Here is a 20,661-nt window from a genome sequence, read left to right as displayed (position 1 = left end):
CTAGTGCAATCAGAAGCTGCATTTTCAGCTGGTGCCTGCAACTCAAGAAACACTGACCAAGTTGTTGAGCTGTAATCTGCAAGCATCACAGTGCATTAGGTGAGAGAGTTGGCTGGAGACACTAGACATCCCTCAGGTTAGGTCATGGCTTAGATTCAGTTAGTAGTCAGGTATGAGTGAACCTAATCATGATTCATAAAAGAAAAGGGATTTGGAGCAAAGTTGGAGCCTTAACGTTTGCTACTTGCTTAGAGATACTTGGCAGCTGCTACTGGCGTGGTTGATAACAGAAATTTGAGAGAAGATGAACATAATAACCAGAGCAGATGCAATGTATTTCCAAGTCAGGATAGATGGTAGACCCTTTGGAAGGAGCCTTGAAAGTGGCAGTGTCCCAGTGTAACTGGTGCCCTCACCTTTCTCAACAATACAGGTTGCATACTTGGGAGGTAGCCTGACAAAATTGTGGTGAGTTACTGCAGCATACAAAGTGCTGATCAATAAAGCTGCTATGCCTTGTCATTGAACTTCCTGAAGGCTGATGGAGCTGCATTGATCCAAAGTATTCTTGGCATATACCTTGTAGGTGGTGAAAGTCTTTGGAGAATCACAAATGATTCACTTCCCAAAGAATATCCTGTCTTTGATTTGCAGCCACAGTCACTTATAGCCCCACTGTTTATGTGGTGATCCCACTGAATTTCTGGTCAGTTGGTCAATGGTGATTCCAAGGAACTTTGTGGCAAGGATTTCAGTAACGACAAAAGCTAGTCAATGTCAGGGGAGATGGTCAAACACTCCTTTGTTAGATTTAGCCACTGCCTGGCACTTTCTCAGCAAGTAAGGTTGTGAATGATGTCTCAGTCTTACTGCACTTGAGTGCAGAATGTTTCATTATCTGAGAAACTGCAAACGGAACCGATCATTGCCAATCATCAGCAAATATCCCAACTTTAATCTTAGGATGAAGGGAGATCACTGATGAAACAACTTAAGATTGTTGAGCCTTAGATACTAGCTTGGATGCCATTAGCCACGCAGCCGTTCCAGTCTTCACCACTGTGTCGAACAAAGACATCACTTCCAAACTCACCGTCCCACAGACCGCAGCAACTGCCAGTCATGCCACCTCCGCGATTGCCACAAGATCCACCGCTGCTGAAACCAACGCAAAGTCTACCCGGCACATTACTGTCGTCCCCGTAGTTGCTGCCACCGCAGCCACTTCCTCCACCAATGTCACTCACTTGAACACCACAGACGATATCGCCTACATCACATGTCACTTCCACTCCTGGGGATACCACTGAAGCCACCCCCTTCCCCTGATCCCCAAGGTGAGCATCACTCCCATTTGTGATGTCACTCACAATCCCACAACCACACCCACTCCAGTGACAGTCTCCACCCCCACTTCCAGCTCAAGCCCCACACCAGGTCATAGCTCCCAAACCGACCATGTTTTCACCCCCCCTCCCCCCCACAATACCTACACCTCAATGAGGATGAGCCATCAGTCCTCAGTAAAGACCTCAATTTCATCCCCCTACACTCCTGGATCAATTAATTTGAAACTCTTTACAACATTGAACACTTCTGCCATCTGTACTCCCACCCACCCTTCCGCTTCCAATACACTCCCCATACTGATCTATTACCCACTCTCAATCTCATTTCCAACTGCCAGTCTAATATTGACCTCCTTCAACCTGTCCACCACACCCCCCTCCACCACTCTAACCTCTCAACGTGCAGCTCTCAACTCACTCCCTAATATCACCATTAAACCTGCAGACAAGGCAAGGGATGGGGTGGGGGGGCGGGGGGGTGGAAATGATGTGGAGAAGGGAGGAGGAGGAGACAGTGGTAGTTTGGAACATCGACCTCAATACTGTTGAAGCCAGGCGCCAAGTCGCGGACACCTCCTCCGACTGATTCAACCATAGCTTCAACTCCCATCATCAAACCATTATCTCCCAGACCATCCATAACCTCAACACCTCAGGGGACCTTCAACTCACGGCCTCCAACCTCAGTCTGGGAAACCCCTCCAACCGGTTCTACCTCCTACCCAAAATTCACAAACATGATTGCCCCGGATGACCCATTGTTCTGGTCTCTTCCTGGCCCATGAACTTATCTCTGCATACTTTAACACTGTCCTGTGCCCCTTGGTGCAGGAACTCCCCAGCAACATGTGAGACAGCATCCACGCCCTTGACCTACTCCATGACTTTCAATTTCCTGGCCCCAAATGCCTCATTTTCACCATGGATATCCAGTCCCTGTACACATGCATCCGCCATGATGACCGCCTCCAAGCCCTCAGTTTCTTCCTCTCACGCCGACCAAACCAGTAACCCTCCACTAACACTTCCATTCGATTGGCTGAACTGGTCCTCACCCTCAACAATTTCTCCTTTGAATCCTCTCTCTTCTTTCAGAGCAAAGGGGTAGCCATGGGCACCTACATGACCCCAGCTATGGCAGCCTCTTCACTGGGTACGTGGAACAATCCAACTTTCGCAGCTACACCGGCACCATTCCCCACCTTTTCAATGACTGTATTGGCGCCACCTCGTGCTCATCAACTTCACAAACACTTTCCACCATGACCTGTAGTTCACCTGGACCATCTCAGACATGCATCTACCACTCCTGGACCTCTCCAACTCAATTTCCTGTGACCGACTCAACACGGACATCTACAAATCCACTGACTCCCTCAGCTACCCGGACTCCACCACCTCTCATCCTGCCTCCTGTAAAAACGCTATCCCTTATTATCAATTCCTTCACGTCCGCCGCATCTGTTTCCAGGAGGAGCAATTCCACCACAGAACATCCCAGGTGGCCTCCTTCTTCAATGACTGCAATTTCCCGTCCCACAGTGTCGATCTTGCCCTCCAACACATCTCCTTCACTTTCTGCACCTCTGCCCTTGAACCCCAACCCTCCAATCGCAACAAAGACAGACCCCCCCTCCCCCATCCACTCCTTCCATCCCACTAACCTCCAGATACACCACATCATCCTCCGCCATTTCTGCCACCTACAAACAGACCCCACTACCAGGGAGATATTTCCCTCCCCACCCCTGTATTTCAGAAATACCATTGCCTCCGCAACTCCCTTGTTAGGCCACCGCAAGTAGTTCAAAACCTGCACATACCTCTCCCCCTTCCCTCCGTCCAAGATGCCAAAAGGATCCTTCCACACCTGACAGATTTATCTGTACTTCCAAACACATCATCTCCTGTGCCTGTTGTTCCCGACGTGGTCTCCTCTACAATGGGGAGACAGGACACCAACTTGCAGAATGCTTCAGAGAACATTTCTGAAACATCTACACTAAACAACCCCACCGCCCTGTGGCCAAACACTTCAACTCCCCCTCCACTCTGTCAAGGATATGAAAGTCTGACCACCCGACGCCTGGAGGAAGAATGCCTCATCTTCTGCCTTGGGACCCTCTTACCACATGGGATCACTGTGGATTTCACCAGTTTCCTCATTTCCCCTCCCCCAACCTTATCCCAGATCCAACCTTCCAACTCAGCACCGCCCTCTTGAACTGTCCTACCTGTCCACCTTCCTTCCCACCGATCCATTCCACCCTGCTCTCCGAGTGATCATCTTCACCCCCACCTTTAACTACCTATCACATTCCCAGCTACCTTCCCCCCATCCTACCACCCTCCCATCTATCAGCCCCCTTGGACTAATTTCCTGATGAAAGGCTTAGGCTTGAAACATCAATTCAAGCTTTTCGGATGCTGCCTGACCAGTTGTGCTTTTCCAGTCCCACACTTTTCGACACTCATCCCCCAGCATCTGCAGTCCTCAATTTCTCCATGTAGAGTGGCTCTGTAGAACTCAACCAACAGTGCACTTGTTCTTGATGTGTAACTCACATTTACAAGCACCATTAATCACACTTCCCTTAACCTTGCTGAAGACTAATGGAATTGTAATTTGCTGAATTGGATTTTTCCTACTTTATGCAGACAGGACATTAGAACTAGGTGAAGAAAATTTTGAAGAGCAGTAGAAACAAAACATCACATTAAAAATATGAACTGTTTTTCATTCCAGACTTTCTGCCAGATCTGATGACTATTTCTGACATGCTCTCTTATTTTATAAATATGAAACCTGCCTTAAATCGAGTGCAAAGAAGGTTTATACAACTGATTCAAGAGATAAGTAGGTTGTCCTATAGAGGAGACCTTGAGTTGAAGGAGGATACTTTCTTAAGAAGAATGAGGTAGGATCCAACTGAAACATACAAAATCCATAGAAGCCTTAACAAGGTAATGTTCAAAGCTGTTTCCCATAGTTGCAGCTTCAAGATCTCTGGCTTGACCTGAAGATTAGAGTTTGGCCATTTGTGAATCTGTCATTCAGAAAGTTACGAATTGCTGCAATTTTCTACTCCAGTGGGCTGTGGATGCTTGTTGCTATGTGCAATCAAGACAATTGAAAGATTTCTGGGCATTAAGGTCATCAAGCAATATGGGAATATCTTTTTGACTGACAGGAGTGACAGGAGGGTGTATCTGGCTTAATCTTGCTCCTATTTCAAATGTTATGATGTAGAATTAGTGTGAATTCCTAATCCATCTTTTATTTATTTTCTTTATTAAAATTACTCTAACTGGATTATGCTGAACTAAATAGTGCAATAACAGGCATTAATAAATTTAGCATCACAGTCCTCCAATAGCATATAGAAGGATTCAGAATTTAATTCTAGCTTTAATTCAATAGAACTTAGTCATCCAACCAAATCAAATGATGTAGGTGCCAAAAACAAGTAACGACAAGAGGTCTTAGTTTAAAAACTAACAAAAATGAAGCATTCAAAATCAAATCCATTCCAGTGGCAACTGATGAGCATTGGTAGATAAGTAAATTCAGTATCCTTTACCCTTCATAAGCCAAGTTTTTTTTAAAACCAAAATTTGATCACCATATTTTTTCTTTCAGGAATATAAAATAATTTTGTCAGTTCCATGAGGTGACATTTTGCATACAGAATATTGATAGCAATATTTACCATATTGTGAGAGATTGAGAATTAAATATAAAAATTAAACTTTGCAAAGCAAACTGCTTGTTTGCTGCGCATTGTTAAAAATTGTTCGAGATTTTAGATGCCTGAAATGATAAAAATATTCAACCTTGTCAGAAATAACAGTTGAAGTTTTACTATTTTTAAATACTGCAAAAATCTATTCATTACTTTTATTTTCAATTAATTTTAGAGAATGACGACTGCATAGGCTTTACATTGTAGATAGCATTTAAATTGAAATTATATAAAGATACTCAATTCATTCAAAAATTATTTAATCTTCAGGATGTGTTAAGGAAAAATCATTTCCCTGGGTTGGGCGGAGAGGAGGGAAAGATTTTAAAAAGGACCTTTTTCAACTTTTGTTTCACAGTGTGCATCTTTTTCACACAAAGGGTAGTGTGTGTATAGAATGAGCTGTCAGAGGAAGTGACAGACTGGTAGAATTGCAACATTTAAAAGGCATCTGGATGGGTGTATGCATAGGAAGGGTTTAGGGGGAAATGGGACTAGATTAATTTAGGATACCTGGTCAGCATGACCAAAGGGTCTGTTTCTGTGATGTACATCGCTATGTCTCTGTGACTTAAGGGAAATACCAACAAGAAAATCCTTGCCATGTTTCAAAAACACAATATCCAGCATCAGTGTTGTCCAGGTTCAAAAAACAAAGATCCTTGTTGTATGAGCTCCCTCTCCCTCGTCTTCAGATAATGACTATTATCACACTATGCAACAGTTAACCTACAAAACAGTTATTACAACTAAACTAAACCAAACAATAGCAAACAAGAATCAAAGAATTACGTAGCTGTTTGCCCTTTGAAAGGCACCACATCATTTGAATTTCTAATTTACAGCAACGTCCAGTGCAAGTGGTCACTGAAACTAAATAAAGTTAGTCACCAGCTACAGTAATTTCTGACCCAATTTATTTTAGTGATGCTGCTTGATGGATAAATATTGGCAAGGACTCGGAAATAAACTTCTCTGCTGTTTAAACAATATCATGAAATGTTTTACATACAATTGAGGGAGCAAATAGGACCATGGTTTAACATCTCCAGCAGTGAGAAGACACTAAGAAATTAGCACTTCTTCCAATGCTGCAATTCTTCGATAAAAGCAAAATGCTGCATTCTTAAGAGTCATACTAGGGTTAGAAATATTAACTCTCCCTCTCCAAATGCTGCCAGACCTGCTGAGTTTCTCTTTTTTTTGGTTTTCACTCAGTACTGTGCTAGGTTATGCCTATTATCTGGCTCAAGTTTCTGGAGCAGGTGGAAACCCATAACATTCCAACATGAAGGTGACAGCACTTCTAACCTAGCCACAAATTACACCACTCACACAGTGTCCAATACACTTAGGGCTCTTGTGGTGAAGTGGTGGTATCCCTTTCTTAGGACCAGGAGGCCTGCATTCAGATCCCACTTTCCACAGAAGTGTGCAGTAACATCTCTGAAAAGCTGATGAGAAAATACCCACACTCAATATGTGTAGACACTAAAGCAATATTATTCAATACAGTTCATGGTCATCCTTCGGTAAAGGTAAGAGATGTTACATATTTAGAGTAAAACGGATTTTAAAAAACACTCATTCCAACTTAAGCAATATACTACCAAGTCTTCCCACATACCTCTTTAATCTTCTCTTGTTTCTCTCTTGTGTCTGGATCACCTGGGTCCCCATTATTGATTCCCACAAGTTTTGGGATAGGAACATGTGGCAGTTGTTTGCCTTCTCTTTTTTTCATATCTTGTTTCACACGGTTTTTTTCTGTCTGAATTTCAGCACGAATCTGATCTTTGGATTTTTTCAGTTTCTCCTTAGCCTCTTCAAGCGCCCTCTCGTGATCTGCCCTAATCATTTTGCGAAGCTGCTCCTCTTCATCTCTAAGGAATTCAGAAAAGATATTGGACAGATCTATCATTATGAAAATGTAAAACAACAATAGCTTGCAATTAACTGCGATTTCAGAACTTAGGTGTTAAACTTAAACTCAAACTGCGACATTCAAAGGTTAGGATTTTAAACAGTAAAGATGGTTGCTGCAAAACTTAAGATATTAATACATTCACAAGAAGCCAAAACTCAACTTTGAGGCTGTATCCATACGCAAGATATTTTACCATAGAATCTCTGAATCCCTACTGAAAGGGAGCAAACCATTCAGCCCGTTGAGTCCACACTGACCTTCCGAAGAGCATTCCACCCACCTATCCTATCCCTGCATTGTTCCATGGCTAATCCACCTAGCCTGCTTATCCATGGACATTATGGGCAATTTAGCATGGCCCATCCACCTAACCTGCACATCTTTAGGACTGTGGGGGAAAGAACTCAAGCACCTGAAGGAAACCCATGCAGACACTAGGAGAATAAGCAAACTTTACACAATCGTCCAAGGCTGGAATTGAATCTGATTCCCTGGCACTGTGAGCCAGCGGTGCTAACCATTGAGGAATCATGTCACATTTTAATGAGCAAATATACATACATCTGAATACAATGACAGTTTTAAAAACAACTGAACATGCTAGAAACACTCCTGGATAAAGACAAAAAAACTGCAGGATGCTGGAATCCAAGGTAGACAAGGAGGAGGCTGGAAGAATGCAGCAAGCCATGCAGCAATGGGGGTAGAGAGGTTAACATTTCAGGTGTAACCCTTCTTCAGGACTCAATACCTCCAGCCCAGAGATTATACTATTAAATATAAACAAGGCAAAATTTTGTCTTCTTTTAACCCATGAATTTGGCCTTTTCAATCCAACAAGAGATACCAACAATATTACTGAGTGGCGAGTTGCAGCTTCATGTTGACAATGGCTGCTTACCTCTTGCAAGTGCTGGCAGACTAACCATGTCTGGAGTGCTCAGAGGGATATCTTACAAAAATATCTCCCAACGTGTATCACCAAGGCAACCTGAACCACATGGACCCTGTTATCCAGATTGAAATGCTGATTAGCCAACATTGAGACCCCAACTTGTTTCTTGGAAACAATGGACATTTAAAGCACAACTGTTTACAATCAGATATTCTCAACACTGATTTGGGACCTGGGAATTTTGACAGCCTACACATTAGTAGCATCCCAAATTCAAGTTCAGAACAAAGGCTACCAGACCTATAAGACAGAGAAGCAGAAATTAGACCCTTCGGCCCATCAAGTCTGCTCTGCCATTCAATCATGGCTGATAAGTTTCTCAACCTCATTCTCCCGATTTCTCCCTGCAACCTTTGATTCCCTTGACAATCAAGAACCTATCTCCATGTTAAATATACTCGATGACCTGGCCTCCACAGTCTTTTGTGGCAACGAATTCCATAGGTTCACCACTGTCTGGCTGAAGATGTTTCTCATGTCTGTTCTAAACGGGCAGCCCTTTATTCCGAGGTTATGCCTTGGGACATAGTCTCTCTTGCTAATGGAAACATCCACTAGCGTGGATAGAAGATTGGCTGTGGCAGAAAGCAGAGTGGAGAAAAAAGGGCCCTTCTCAGGATGGCAGCTAGTAACTATGCTGTTTCACAAGTGTCAGTGTTATGTCACATAATGATCTAGAAGCAGGAACTGAGGGCATTCTAGCTAGGTTTGCAGATGATATAAAGATTGTGGAGGGACAGGTTGTATGGAGGCGGTGGGGACACTGCGGAAGGATTTAGACAGGTTGGGAGAGTGGACACAGTCACTCAATGGTTAGCACTGCTGCCTCAGAGCCAGGGACTCAAGTCTGATTTCAACCTTCAGGCGATTGTCTATGTGAAGTTTGCATGTTCTCCCCATGTGTGCGTGCTTCCTCCCACAGTCCAAAGATGTGCAGGTTAGGTGAGCTGACCATGCTAAATTGCCCATAGTGTTCAGGGATTTGCAGGTTACACACATTAGTCAGGGGAAAATGTAGAGTAATAGGATACAGGAATGGGTCTGGGTGGGTTGTTTTCAGAGGGTCAGTGCGAACTTCTTGGGCAGAATGCCATCCTTCCACACTTTAGGGATTCTATGAGATTCTATATCTTCCCAACGTCCACTCTGTCCAAGCCATTCAGCAAGCTTCAATTAGATACCCCTCATCCTTCTAAACTCCATTGAATATAGACCCAGGGTCTTCAAAGGTTCCTCCATATGTTAAGCCTTTCATTCCTGGAATCATTCTCCTGAATCCTCTCTGGACATACTCCAGGGCCAGTATACCCTTCCTGAGATATAGGGCCAAAACTGTTCACAATATACTAAATGTGGCCTGACCAGAGCCTTACAAAGCCTCAGAAGTACATCCCTACTTTTATATTCAAGTCCTCTCAAAATAAACTTCATCATCGCTGTCTTAACTATTGACCCAACCTACAAGTTTATCTTCAGAGAAGCCTGGACAAGTACTCCCAAATCCCTTTGGACTTCAGATTTTAGAATGTTCTCCCCATTTAGAAAATAGTCTATGTTCTATTCTTCCGACCAAACAGCACGACCTCTCACTTTCCCACATTATACTCCATCTGCCACTTCTTTGCCCACTCTTCCAACCTGTATAAATCCTTCTGCAGCCTCCTCAATATTACTTGCACCCCCACGTACCTTTGTATCATCTGCAAACCTAGCCAGAATTCCCTCAGTTCCTTCATCTACATCATTAATGTAGAAAGTAAAAGTTAGGACATAACACTGACCCTTGCAGAACATCACTAGTCAACAGCGGTCAGCCTAAGAAGGACTCTATTTTCCCCCGCTCTCGGCTGTCTGGCAGACAGTCAATCTTCTATCCATGGCAGTACCTTCCCTCTAACACCATAGGATCTGATCTTACTCGGCAGCCTCCTGTGTGGAACCTTGTCAAAGACCTTAGAGTCATAGAGATGTACAGCATGGAAACAGACCCTTGGTCCAACCCGTCCATGCCGACTAGATATCCCAACCCAATCTCGTCCCACCTGCCGGCACCCAGCCCATATCCCTCCAAACCCTCCTATTCATATTCCCATCCAAATGCCTCTTAAAATGTTGCAATTGTACCAGCTTCCACCACTTCCTCTGGCAGCTCATCCCATACACATACCATCCTCTACATGAAAAATTTGCCCCTTAGGTCTCTTTTATATCTTTCCCCTCTCACCCTAAACCTATGCCCTCTAGTTCTGGACTACCCCAACCCCAGGGAAAAGATTTTGCCTATTTATCTTACCCATGCCCCTCATAACTTTATAAACCTCCATAACGTCACCCCTCAGACTCCTACGCTCCAGGGAAAACAGCCCCAGCCTGTTCAATCTCTCCCTATAGTTTAAATCCTCCAACCCTGGCAACATCCTTGTAAATCTTTTCTGAATCCTTTCAAGTTTCACAACATCTTTCCAATAGGAAGGAGACCAGAATTGCATGCAATATTCCGACAGTGGTCTAACCAATGTCCTGTACAGCCGCAACATGACCTCCCAACTCCTGCACTCAATACTCTGACCAATAAAGGAAAGCATAGGTAAAAACAATGACTGTAGATACTGGAAACCAGATTCTGGAGTAAAGTGGTGCTGGAAAAAAACAGCAGCTCAGGCAGCATCCGAGGAACAGGAAAATTGACCTTTCAAGCCAAAGGATTCCTGCCTTGAAGATGTTTTCTTCCTCTCTCTATAAGGTATTCCTGATGAAGGGCTTTTGCCCGAAACGTCGATTTTCCTGCTCCTCGGATGCTGCCTGAACTGCTGTGCTTTTCCAGCACCACTCTACTCCAGAACAAAGGTAAGCATACCAATCGCCTTCTTCACTATCCTATCTACCTGCGACTCCACTTTCAAGTAGCTGTGAACCTGCATTCCAAGGTCTCTTTGTTCAGCAATTCCCTAGGACCTTGCCATTAAGTATATAAGTCCTGCTAAGATTTACTTTCCCAAAATGCACACTGCGTATTTATCTGAATTAAACTCCATCTGCCATTTCTCAGCCCATTGGCCCATCTGTTGTAATCTGAGATAACCCTCTTCGGTGTCCACTACACCTCCAATTTTGGTGTCTTCTGCAAACTTACTAACTATACCTCTTATGATCGCATCCAAATCATTTATGTAAATGACAAAAAGTAGAGGTCCCAGCACCGATCCTTGTGGCACTCCACTGGTCACAGGCCTCCAGTCTGAAAAACAACCCTACCACCACCCTCTGTCTTCTACCTTTGAGCCAGTTCTGTATCCAAATGGCTACTTCTCCCTGTATTCCATGAGATCTAACCTTGCTAATCAGTCTTCCATGGGGAACCTTGTCGAACGCCTTACTGAAGTCCATGTAGATCACATCTACTGCTCTGCCCTCATCAATCCTCTCTGTTACTTCTTCAAAAAACTCAATCAAGTTTGAGAGACATGATTTCCCATGCACAAATCCATGTTGACTATCCCTAATCAGTCCTTGCCTTTCCAAATACATATACATCCTGTCCCTCAGGATTCCCTCCAACAACTTGCCCTCCACCAAGGTCAGGCTTACCAGTCTATAGTTCCCTGGCTTGTTTTTACTGCCCTTCTTAAACAGTGGCACCACATTTGCCAACCTCCAGTCTTCCGGCACCTCACCTGTCTTCTTGAAGTCCAAGTAGCCAACATCCATTGTCTCTCTTTGGCCAAATGTGCTCATTACCTCCTCAAAGAATTTTAACAGATTTGTCAGACATGACCTCCCCTTGATGAAACCATGCTGATTTTGCCCTATTTTACCATGCAAATTCCAAGTATTTAGAAACCTGATCCTTCACAACAGATTCCAGGATTTTAATCAATGACCGAGATCAGGCTAATTGGCCTGTATTTCCCATCTTTTGCCTTACTCCCTTCAAATATTTCCTTCAGAATTGGTAGATACTGCCAGACCTGCTGAGTTTCTCCAGCAATTTTGTTTTTGTTCAGATTCTTCAACGCTACTGCTACTGTCTCAAACACAGTCAGACATACTGCCGAGCATTTTACCTCCAGATAAAGATGTAGGTTCAATTGTAACAAAATATTTTTATGAGAATTGAGTAAAAGTAACAGATGTACGGATGATTTGCAAGTGAAAGGGAAGCAGGGAGATGGGTAGAGAGACCAAAAAATTGTGAAGTTAAAAATAACCTGGAGGCAGAAGAGCTTAAATGAGAAGACAAGTAAAGGAACAAAAGATAGGTACTGAAAACTAGGACACTGCAAAAATATAATCATTACCATCACATACACCTGAAAAAAAATGGGGGCAGTTGTTTGCACTTTGGATCTGAATTTAATGTGAGTTCAGAAAGCTGCAAAGTGCCCAAGTAAAAACAAAGTGTTGAACCTCAAACTTCTAATAACTGTTATTAGAATCACATACATGGACATTGACAGAAAAATCATAGTGGGGATAGGCTAGGAAATAAACCAACTCGGTGCTTGGAATAAAAACTCAGGGTCACACTTTATGGCTCAAACAATGTGCTTCAATAGGCAATCAAATCTGCGATCAATGTCCAGAATGGAGTGACGATCACATAGTCAGCAGCAAATACAAAGTACTGAATTGTAGTACAATGTTGCAATGGTTCGTCTGACTCCTATTTTGTAACAGTGGCCCCCCCATCCCGGACCACACCACAAGATCAAAGTCATCTTCCACATCCACTTTGTCAAGACCATGCAGGATTTTGTTCATCTCAATCAAGTAACCTCATACATACTCTTCCGTCTGTGGAAACAAGCCCAGCCTGCTGAATCTTTCCTCATAAGACAATCCTTCTCATTCGGGTATCAATCCAATAAATCTCCTCTGAAACACCTCAAACATATTTACATTTTATTTAAGATAAGACAACCAGACGTACACAGTGAATGAAATAAAATGAAAGAATGAAGGAAATTAAGTGAAAAGAATGAATGATTTTACTGTCATGTATAAAATACTTTGAAAATACAGTAAAACATAATCAAATATAATGAAAATCTTGCACTGTCGTCATGATCCGGCAGCATTGAATAGTTTTAAAGATAACAATAAAACATAGCTTGGAGAGTCTATAAGCCTTCCACCAGCGCTTTGCCAACAACGAAGTCATCACTCCTCAGGTGCCATCTTTCACCTGTTCAATTGCTCTCACAATAAGGGATAGCATCTAATTAGCCTTCTGAACGATGTTCTCTACCAAATACAAAATTTTGGCTCTCACACGAGGACACCTAAATCAGATTTCCACATTCTCGGTTTAAGTGATACTTTGCTTTTTAATTCTTTTGCCTAAATGAACAAATTAACATTTTTCAATATTAAGTTTGAATAGTGCATAAATTGCTGTTTATGAGATTGCTGAAAAAGGCCAATTTACAAGCATATACAACCACTTGAATTCCAACTGGTATACTAACCTACGAAGGTAAGTTTGCAGTAGACAAAAATAGAGAACCCTCTGGCTGATTTCATAACTAGGATATCATGGAAAGGGAGCTCATTTGATTGTACCATTTGAAATGCGAACTTGAGCACAGAATGGAGCACGTTAAGACATGCATGGAAATTCATACATGTAGCCGCAAATTCAATATAGCAAACACATCTCCTCCCTTTTGGAAATATACCATTGAAGACAGGTACCTTATTGAATTATATAAGGATATTTGCAAGAACTGGTCATTTTGAGTTATAAACTTGATGCTGTAATAGAGTGCTTCAAAGCAATCCTGCAGGATAACGGCTACCCTGATCAAATTTGTTCTTGCTGCATTTCTTGTGCAATCTCATGAAAGGCTTTTAGGAAGTCACTTTTGGTCCTGAATGGTGAATAGATTACCTCAGGACTCTCAGACATTTGAGCAATAGATGAAGACAGCTGCTTCATGTCATTAATATGCAACAGCAAAATGAAACTGCAAAATGAAAAATTAAACAGCATATCTCTTCAGCCGTTTGTGATAAGGTATTGACTGTGCGAACCAGTTCCTCACATACAAACTCACAGTGTCCAACTTGAGATGAGACACTACAATTGGACATTATTTGCTGATAACCAGAGTGGGTTTGCAGCATGATCCACTTATGTGTACCGGAAGCTACATATATTAATACACAGAGCCCTACTCTGTGTAAACAGAAAGGAAGTGCATGTACTGTGTCCATTTAAACTCAACAGAACAGATGACAACTATTCAAAGATTCATTTCTCAGGATAATTCCCTGACTAGAGTCAACCTACCTGGTCTGAAATCTAAATATAGCCTGGCAGTTAACAGTCATTCAGTGCAGTTTTCTCCTTGGCAATGCCTTTACCAGAGTACACTTGCCAACCAATGAACACAGTCTCCACTCATACAGTATAAAAGGTAGGTTTGCCCTTTTATTGGTATTTTTGCAAATTTTCATCATGAGTAAGTGAAACATTTTAAACAAAAAGTGAATGTGCTGTATAGATACTTTTAATCAACCTGTTCAAAAGTGTGATGATACACCTCTGGAGTTGAGGGGACTTGAACTTGTGTCCTCTGTGATGTAGGACAAAATTAAGAGGTCATTTGACCCTATCAAAATTGCTTCCTCCTTAAATATTCACCAAAAGCAACCAATACCCTTGCTGAGTTGAACACCATCGTACCAACCACGATGAAGGAGCGACGCTCAAAAGCTAGTGCTTCCAATTAAACCTGGTGGTGTGTGATTTTTTTTTATATACACCCCAGTCCAACACCTGCATCTCCAAATCGTACTCCTGTGAGGCACACATCTCTCAGACATGTGAGACTCCCCACAGGTTCTTGTCATGGTTGACTTAGATGAAGAGCCCACCCCATCGATTTGGATGAGAGCATAAGACGTATAGTTAGTAAGTTTGAAGATGACACCAAAATTGGAAGTGTAGTGGACAGCAAAGGTTACCTCAGATTACAACAGGATCTTGAACAGATGGGGAGTACAGTGGTGCTGGAAAAGCACAGCTGTTCAGGTAGCATCCGAGGAGCAGGGATGCTGTCTGAATTGCTGTGCTGAAAAGTGTGTTGCTGGAAAAGCGCAGCAGGTCAGGCAGCATTCAAGGAGCAGGAGAATCGACGTTTCGGGCATGAGCTCTTCTTCAGGAATGAGGAAGGTGCGCCAAGCAGGCTAAGATAAAATGTAGGGAGGGGGGACTTGGGGGAGGGCGTCGGGAATGCGATAGGTGGAAGGAGGTTAAAGTGAGGGTGATAGGCCGGAGAGGGGGTGGGGGCGGAGAGGTCAAGAAGATGATTGCAGGTCAAGAAGGCTGAGTCCGAGGGTTAGGACTGAGATAAGGTGTGGGGAGGGGAAATGAGGAAGCTGGAGGAATCTGCATTCATCCCTTGTGGTTGGAGGGTTCCTAGGCGGAAGATGAGGCGCTCTTCCTCCAGGTGTCGTGTTGCCATGATCTGGCGATGGAGGCTTTTCCAGTACCACTCCACCCCAGAATCTGGTTTCCAGCATCTGCAGTCATTGTTTATACCTACTTGATCAGATGGACCAATGTGCTGAGAAGTGGCAGATGGAGTTTAATTCAGATGCAGAGGTGCTGCATTTTGGGAAAGCAAATCTTAGCAGGACTTATACACTTAATGGTAAAGTCCTAGGGAGTGTTGGTGAACAAAGAGACCTGGGAGTGCAGGTTCATAGCTCCTTGAAAGTGGAGTTGCAAGTAGATGGGATAGTGAAGGCGGCGTTTGGTACGCTTTCCTTTACTGGTCAGAGTATTGAGTACAGGAGTTGGGAGGTCATGTTGCGGCTGTACAGGACATTGGTTAGGCCATTGTTGGAATATTCCGTGCAATTCTGGTCTCCTCCCTATCGGAAAAAGGTGTTGTAAAACTTGAAAGGGTTCAGAAAAGGTTTACAAAGGATGTTGCCAGGGTTGGAGGATCTGAACAATAGGGAGAGGCTGAACAAGCTGGGGCTGTTTTCCCTGCAGCGTTGGAGGCTGAGGGGTGACGTTATGGAGGTTTATAAAGTTATGAGGGGCATGGAGAGGATAAATAGGCAAAATCTTTTCCCTGGGGTCGGGGAGTCCAGAACTAGAGGGCATAGGTTTAGGGTGAGAGGAGAAAGATATAAAAGAGACCGAAGGGGCAACTTTTTCACGCAGAGGGTGGTACGTGTATGGAAATGAGCTGCCAGAGGAAGTGGTGGAGGCTGGTACAATTGCAACATGTAAGAGGCATTTGGATGGGTATATGAATAGGAAGGGTTTGGAGGGATATGGGCCAGGTGCTGGCAGCTGGGACTAGATTGGGTTGGGATGTCTGGTCGGCATGGACGGGTTGGACCGAAGGGTCTGTTTCCATGCTGTACATCTCTATGACTCTATAACATTGCAAGTCCCGTTTAGTGCTACACTTTCATGATCTTCTCCTTTCCTGTTGGAAGGTAGGTTGATAACCACACGCCATGAGCGATAGAAAAATGATCACATTATACAGAATCAGGTAACAGAAAAGAATGATACAACTACAAGGGCAATTCACTGCTTACTGTCAAAGGGAAAAGGTTCTTGATAGGCTCATACTCAGAAGACTCCAACAACAGGTTAACAGAGCATATTTAGAAACAGAGTAAAAGTCATTGCAAATCCACTAGCGAAAATATTCTTCATATGCCAATACCTGTGAAATGTGCGGCACCTCTTTCTTACTTATCTTGATATCGCTGAAGCATTCAAAACTGTTAGCAGGCTGACAGACTGCAAGATTTGAGAAAATCAGTGATCTACCAAAGTTCCTCAAAGAATCCATAAAGTGCACTGTACTGTAGAGATTGGTGGCATTGCTTTTGACAGATTCAGGGTGAAAAATGGAATGAATCAGAGCAGGAAGAATCCTGGACCACAATGATTACTTCTTCCCTATCCTCCTGATCTTTAAGGACTTTACTAGATTGGACGGCAGGTTGTACAACCTATCCAGAAGAAATGTGAAGCTAAAAATACAACATGGCTGAATCAGAGAACTCCTCTTCACTGATTATGCTGTGCTCATTACTCCCTTAAAGATGCAGGGATTACCCTTTGCATGCAACTTATTCTTCCTGGCTATGACCATGGGCCCCTGAATACTAAATCGCAACTCACTGGAAGTTGGTATCACATTTGAACCTTGAGTGCATGATAACAGATAAACTGATTAATACAGGTACAGGATGCACTCGCTTAAAATCAGGTTGTGTCACTGAAAATTGCAACTTTATATGAAAGCATTGATTCCTATAGAAAAAAAACATTCAAAATTGGACGCAGGTTCTATATAGTCAGAGATGTACAGCACAGAAACAGACTTTTCGATCCAACTCGGCCAGATATCCCAACCCAACCTAGTCCCAAATGCCAGCACCAAGCCCATATCCCTCCAAACCCTTCCTATTCATATACCCATCCAAATGCCTTTTAAATGTTGCAATTGTACCAGCCTCCACCACTTCCTCTGGCAGCCCATTCCATGCATGCACCACCCTGCGTGTGAAAACGTTGCCCCTTCGGTCTCTTCTTTATCTTTCCCCTCTCACCCTAAACCTATGCCCTCTAGTTCTGGACTTCCCGACCCCAGGGAAAAGACCTTGGCTATTTGTCCTATCCACGCCCCTTATGATTTTATAACCCTCTATAAAAGTCACCCCGCAGCCTCCGACGCTCCAGGGAAAACAGCCCCAGCCTGTTCAGCCTCTCCATATAGCTCAAAGCCTTGTAAATCTTTTCTAAACCCTTTCAGGTTTCACAACATCTGTCCGACAGGAATGAGACCAGAATTGCACGCAATATTCCAAGTGGCCTAACCAATGTCTTGCACAGCCGCAACATGACCTCCCAACCCCTGCACTCAATACTCTAACCAATAAATGAAAGCCTACTTAACTATCCTATCTCCCTGCAACTCTATTTTCAAGGATCTATGAACTTGCACTCCAAGATCTCTTTGTTCAGCAACACTCCCTATGATCTAACTATTAAGTGTATTAGTCCTGCTAAGGCTTGCATTCTCAAAATGCAGCAACTCACATTTATCAAAATTAAACTCCACTCTTCAGCCCATTGGCCCATCTGGTCAAGATCCCATCATAATCTGAGGTAATCTTTTTCGCTGTCCACCATACCTCCAATTTTGGCGTCATTTGCAAACGTACTAAATATAACTCAAAGTCATATCAAAATCATTTATATAAATGACGAAAAGTAGTGGACCCAGCACCAATCCTTGTGGCACTCCACTGGTCACAGGCCTCCGGTCTGAAAAACAACCCTCCACGACCAACCTGTCCTCTACCTTTGAACCAGTTCTGTATTCAAATTGCTAGCTCTCCCGTTTTTCTGAGAGATCTAACCTTGCTAAGCTATGGGAAACCTTGTCGAACGCCTTACTGAAGTCCATATAGATCATGCCTCCCACTGTGCCCTCATCAATCTTCTTTGTTACTACTTCAAAAAACTCAATCAAGTTTGCGAGACACGATTTCCCAAGCACAAAGCCACGTGGACTATCCCTAATCAGTCCTTGCCTTTCAGAATACATGTACTTCCTGTCCCTCAGGATTCCCTCCAACAACTTGCCCACCACCAATGCCAGGCTCACTGGTTGATAGTTCCCTGGCTTGTCCTTACAACCTTTCTTAAGCAGTGGCATCACTTTAGCCAATCTCCAAGCCTTCTGGCACCTCACCTCACATTGACGATACAAATGTCTCAGTAAGAGGCCCAGCAATCACTATCCTAGCTTCCCACAGAGTTCTAGGGTACATCTGATCAGTTCCTGGGGATTTATCCACTTTTATGCATTTCAAGACATCCAGCACTTCCTCCTCTGTAATATGGATATTTTACAAGATGGAAAAAGGGAGGACTGCAGATGCTGGAGATCAGAGCTGAAAATGTGTTGCTGGAAAAGCGCAGATCAGGCAGCATCCAAGGAACAGGAGAATCAACGTTTCGGGCAAAAGGAAGAAGGGCTTATGCCCAAAAAGTCCATTCTCCTGTTCCTTAGATGCTGCCTGACCTGCTATGCTTTTCCAGCAACACATTTTCAGCTATTTTACAAGATGTACTATCTATTTCCCTACATTCTATATCTTCCCTGCCCTTTTCCACAGTAAATACTGATGCAAAAATATTGTTTAGTATCTGCCCCATCTCCTGCAGCTCCACACAGAGGCCGCCTTGATGATCTTTGAGAGGCCCTATTCTCTCCCTATTACCCTTTTAGAGTCATAGAGATGTACAGCATGGAAACAGAGCCTTTGGTCCAACCTGTCCACACCGATCAGTTATCCCAACCCAATCTAGTCCTACCTGCCAGCACCTGGCCCATATCCCTCCAAACCTTCCTATTCATATACCCATCCAAATGCCTCTTAAATGTTGCCATTGTACCAGCCTCCACCACATCCTCTGGCATCTCATTCCATACACCTATCACCCTCTGCGTGAACAAGTTGCCCCTTAGGTCTCTTTTATATCTTTCCCCTCTCACCAAACCTATGCCCTCTAGTTCTAGACTCCCCAATCCCAGGGAAAAGACTTTGTCTATTTATCCTATCCATGCCCCTCATAATTTTGTAAACCTCTATAAGGTTACCCCTCAGCCTCCGACGCTCCAGGGAAAACAGCCTCAGCCTGTTCAGCCTCTTCCTATAGTTCAAATCCTCCAACCCTGGCAACATCCTGCAAATCTTTTCTGAATCCTCACATCATCTTTCTGATAGGAAGGAGACCAGAATCGCATGCAATATTCCAACTGTGGCCTAACCAATGTCCTGTACAGCCACAATATGACTTCCCAACTCCTGTACTCAATACTGTGACCAATAAAAGACAGCATACCAAATGCCTTCTTCACTATCCTATCTACTTGCGACTCCACTTTCAAGGAGCTATGAACCTGCACTCCAAGATCTCTTTGTCCAGCAACACTCCTAGGACCTTACCATTAAGTGTATAAGTCCTGCTAAGATTTACTTTCCCAAAATGCAGCACCTCGCATTTATCTGAATTAAACTCTATCTGCCAGTTCTCAGCCCATTGGCCCATCTGGTCAAGATCCTGCTGTAATCTGAGGTAATCCTCTTCGCTGCCCACTACACCTCCAATTTTGGTGTCATCTACAAACTTACTAACTATACCTCTTATGCTTGCATCCAAATCATTTATGTAAATGACAAAAAGTAGAGGACCCAGCACCAATCCTTGTGGCACTTCACTGGTTACAGTCCTCCAGTTTGAAAAACAACCCTCCACCACCACCCTCTGTCTTCTACCTTTGAACCAGTTCTATATCCAAATGGCTAGTTCTCCCTTTATTCCATGAGATCTAACCTTGCTAATCAGTCTCCCATGGGGAACCTTGTCAAACGCCTTACTGAAGTCCATGTAGATCACATCCACTACTCTGCCCTCATCAATCTTCTTTGTTACTTCTTCAAAAAACTCAATCAAGTTTGAGAGACATGATTTCCCATGCACAAATCCATGGTGACTATCCCTAATCAGTCCTTGCCTTTCCAAATACATGTACATCCTGTCCCTCAGGATTCCCTCCAACAACTTGCCCACCACTGAGGTCAGGCTCACCGGTCTATAGTTCCCTGGCTTGTCTTTACCGCCCTTCTTAATAA

At 43.5% G+C, this 20,661-nt stretch overlaps 1 protein-coding gene across 3 annotated transcripts in view; it reads right to left on the bottom strand.

Moving 5' to 3' along the window:
- The window catches only part of man1a2 (mannosidase, alpha, class 1A, member 2), a 128,770-nt gene that overhangs the window by 92,220 nt on the left and 15,889 nt on the right, over positions 1–20,661 (bottom strand). For all 3 annotated transcript variants that reach the window (XM_072585227.1, XM_072585226.1, XM_072585228.1), the window contains one exon: positions 6,720–6,975. In XM_072585227.1, coding sequence (XP_072441328.1) covers positions 6,720–6,975 — 256 coding nt within the window. The remainder of the gene's footprint in view (positions 1–6,719; positions 6,976–20,661) is intronic.

This window comes from Chiloscyllium punctatum, chromosome 15 (genome assembly GCF_047496795.1).
Source record: "Chiloscyllium punctatum isolate Juve2018m chromosome 15, sChiPun1.3, whole genome shotgun sequence".
Lineage (NCBI taxonomy): Eukaryota > Metazoa > Chordata > Chondrichthyes > Orectolobiformes > Hemiscylliidae > Chiloscyllium > Chiloscyllium punctatum.
Note: the sequence above shows the minus strand (reverse complement) of the source record. Positions and strands in the feature narration are given on the sequence as shown.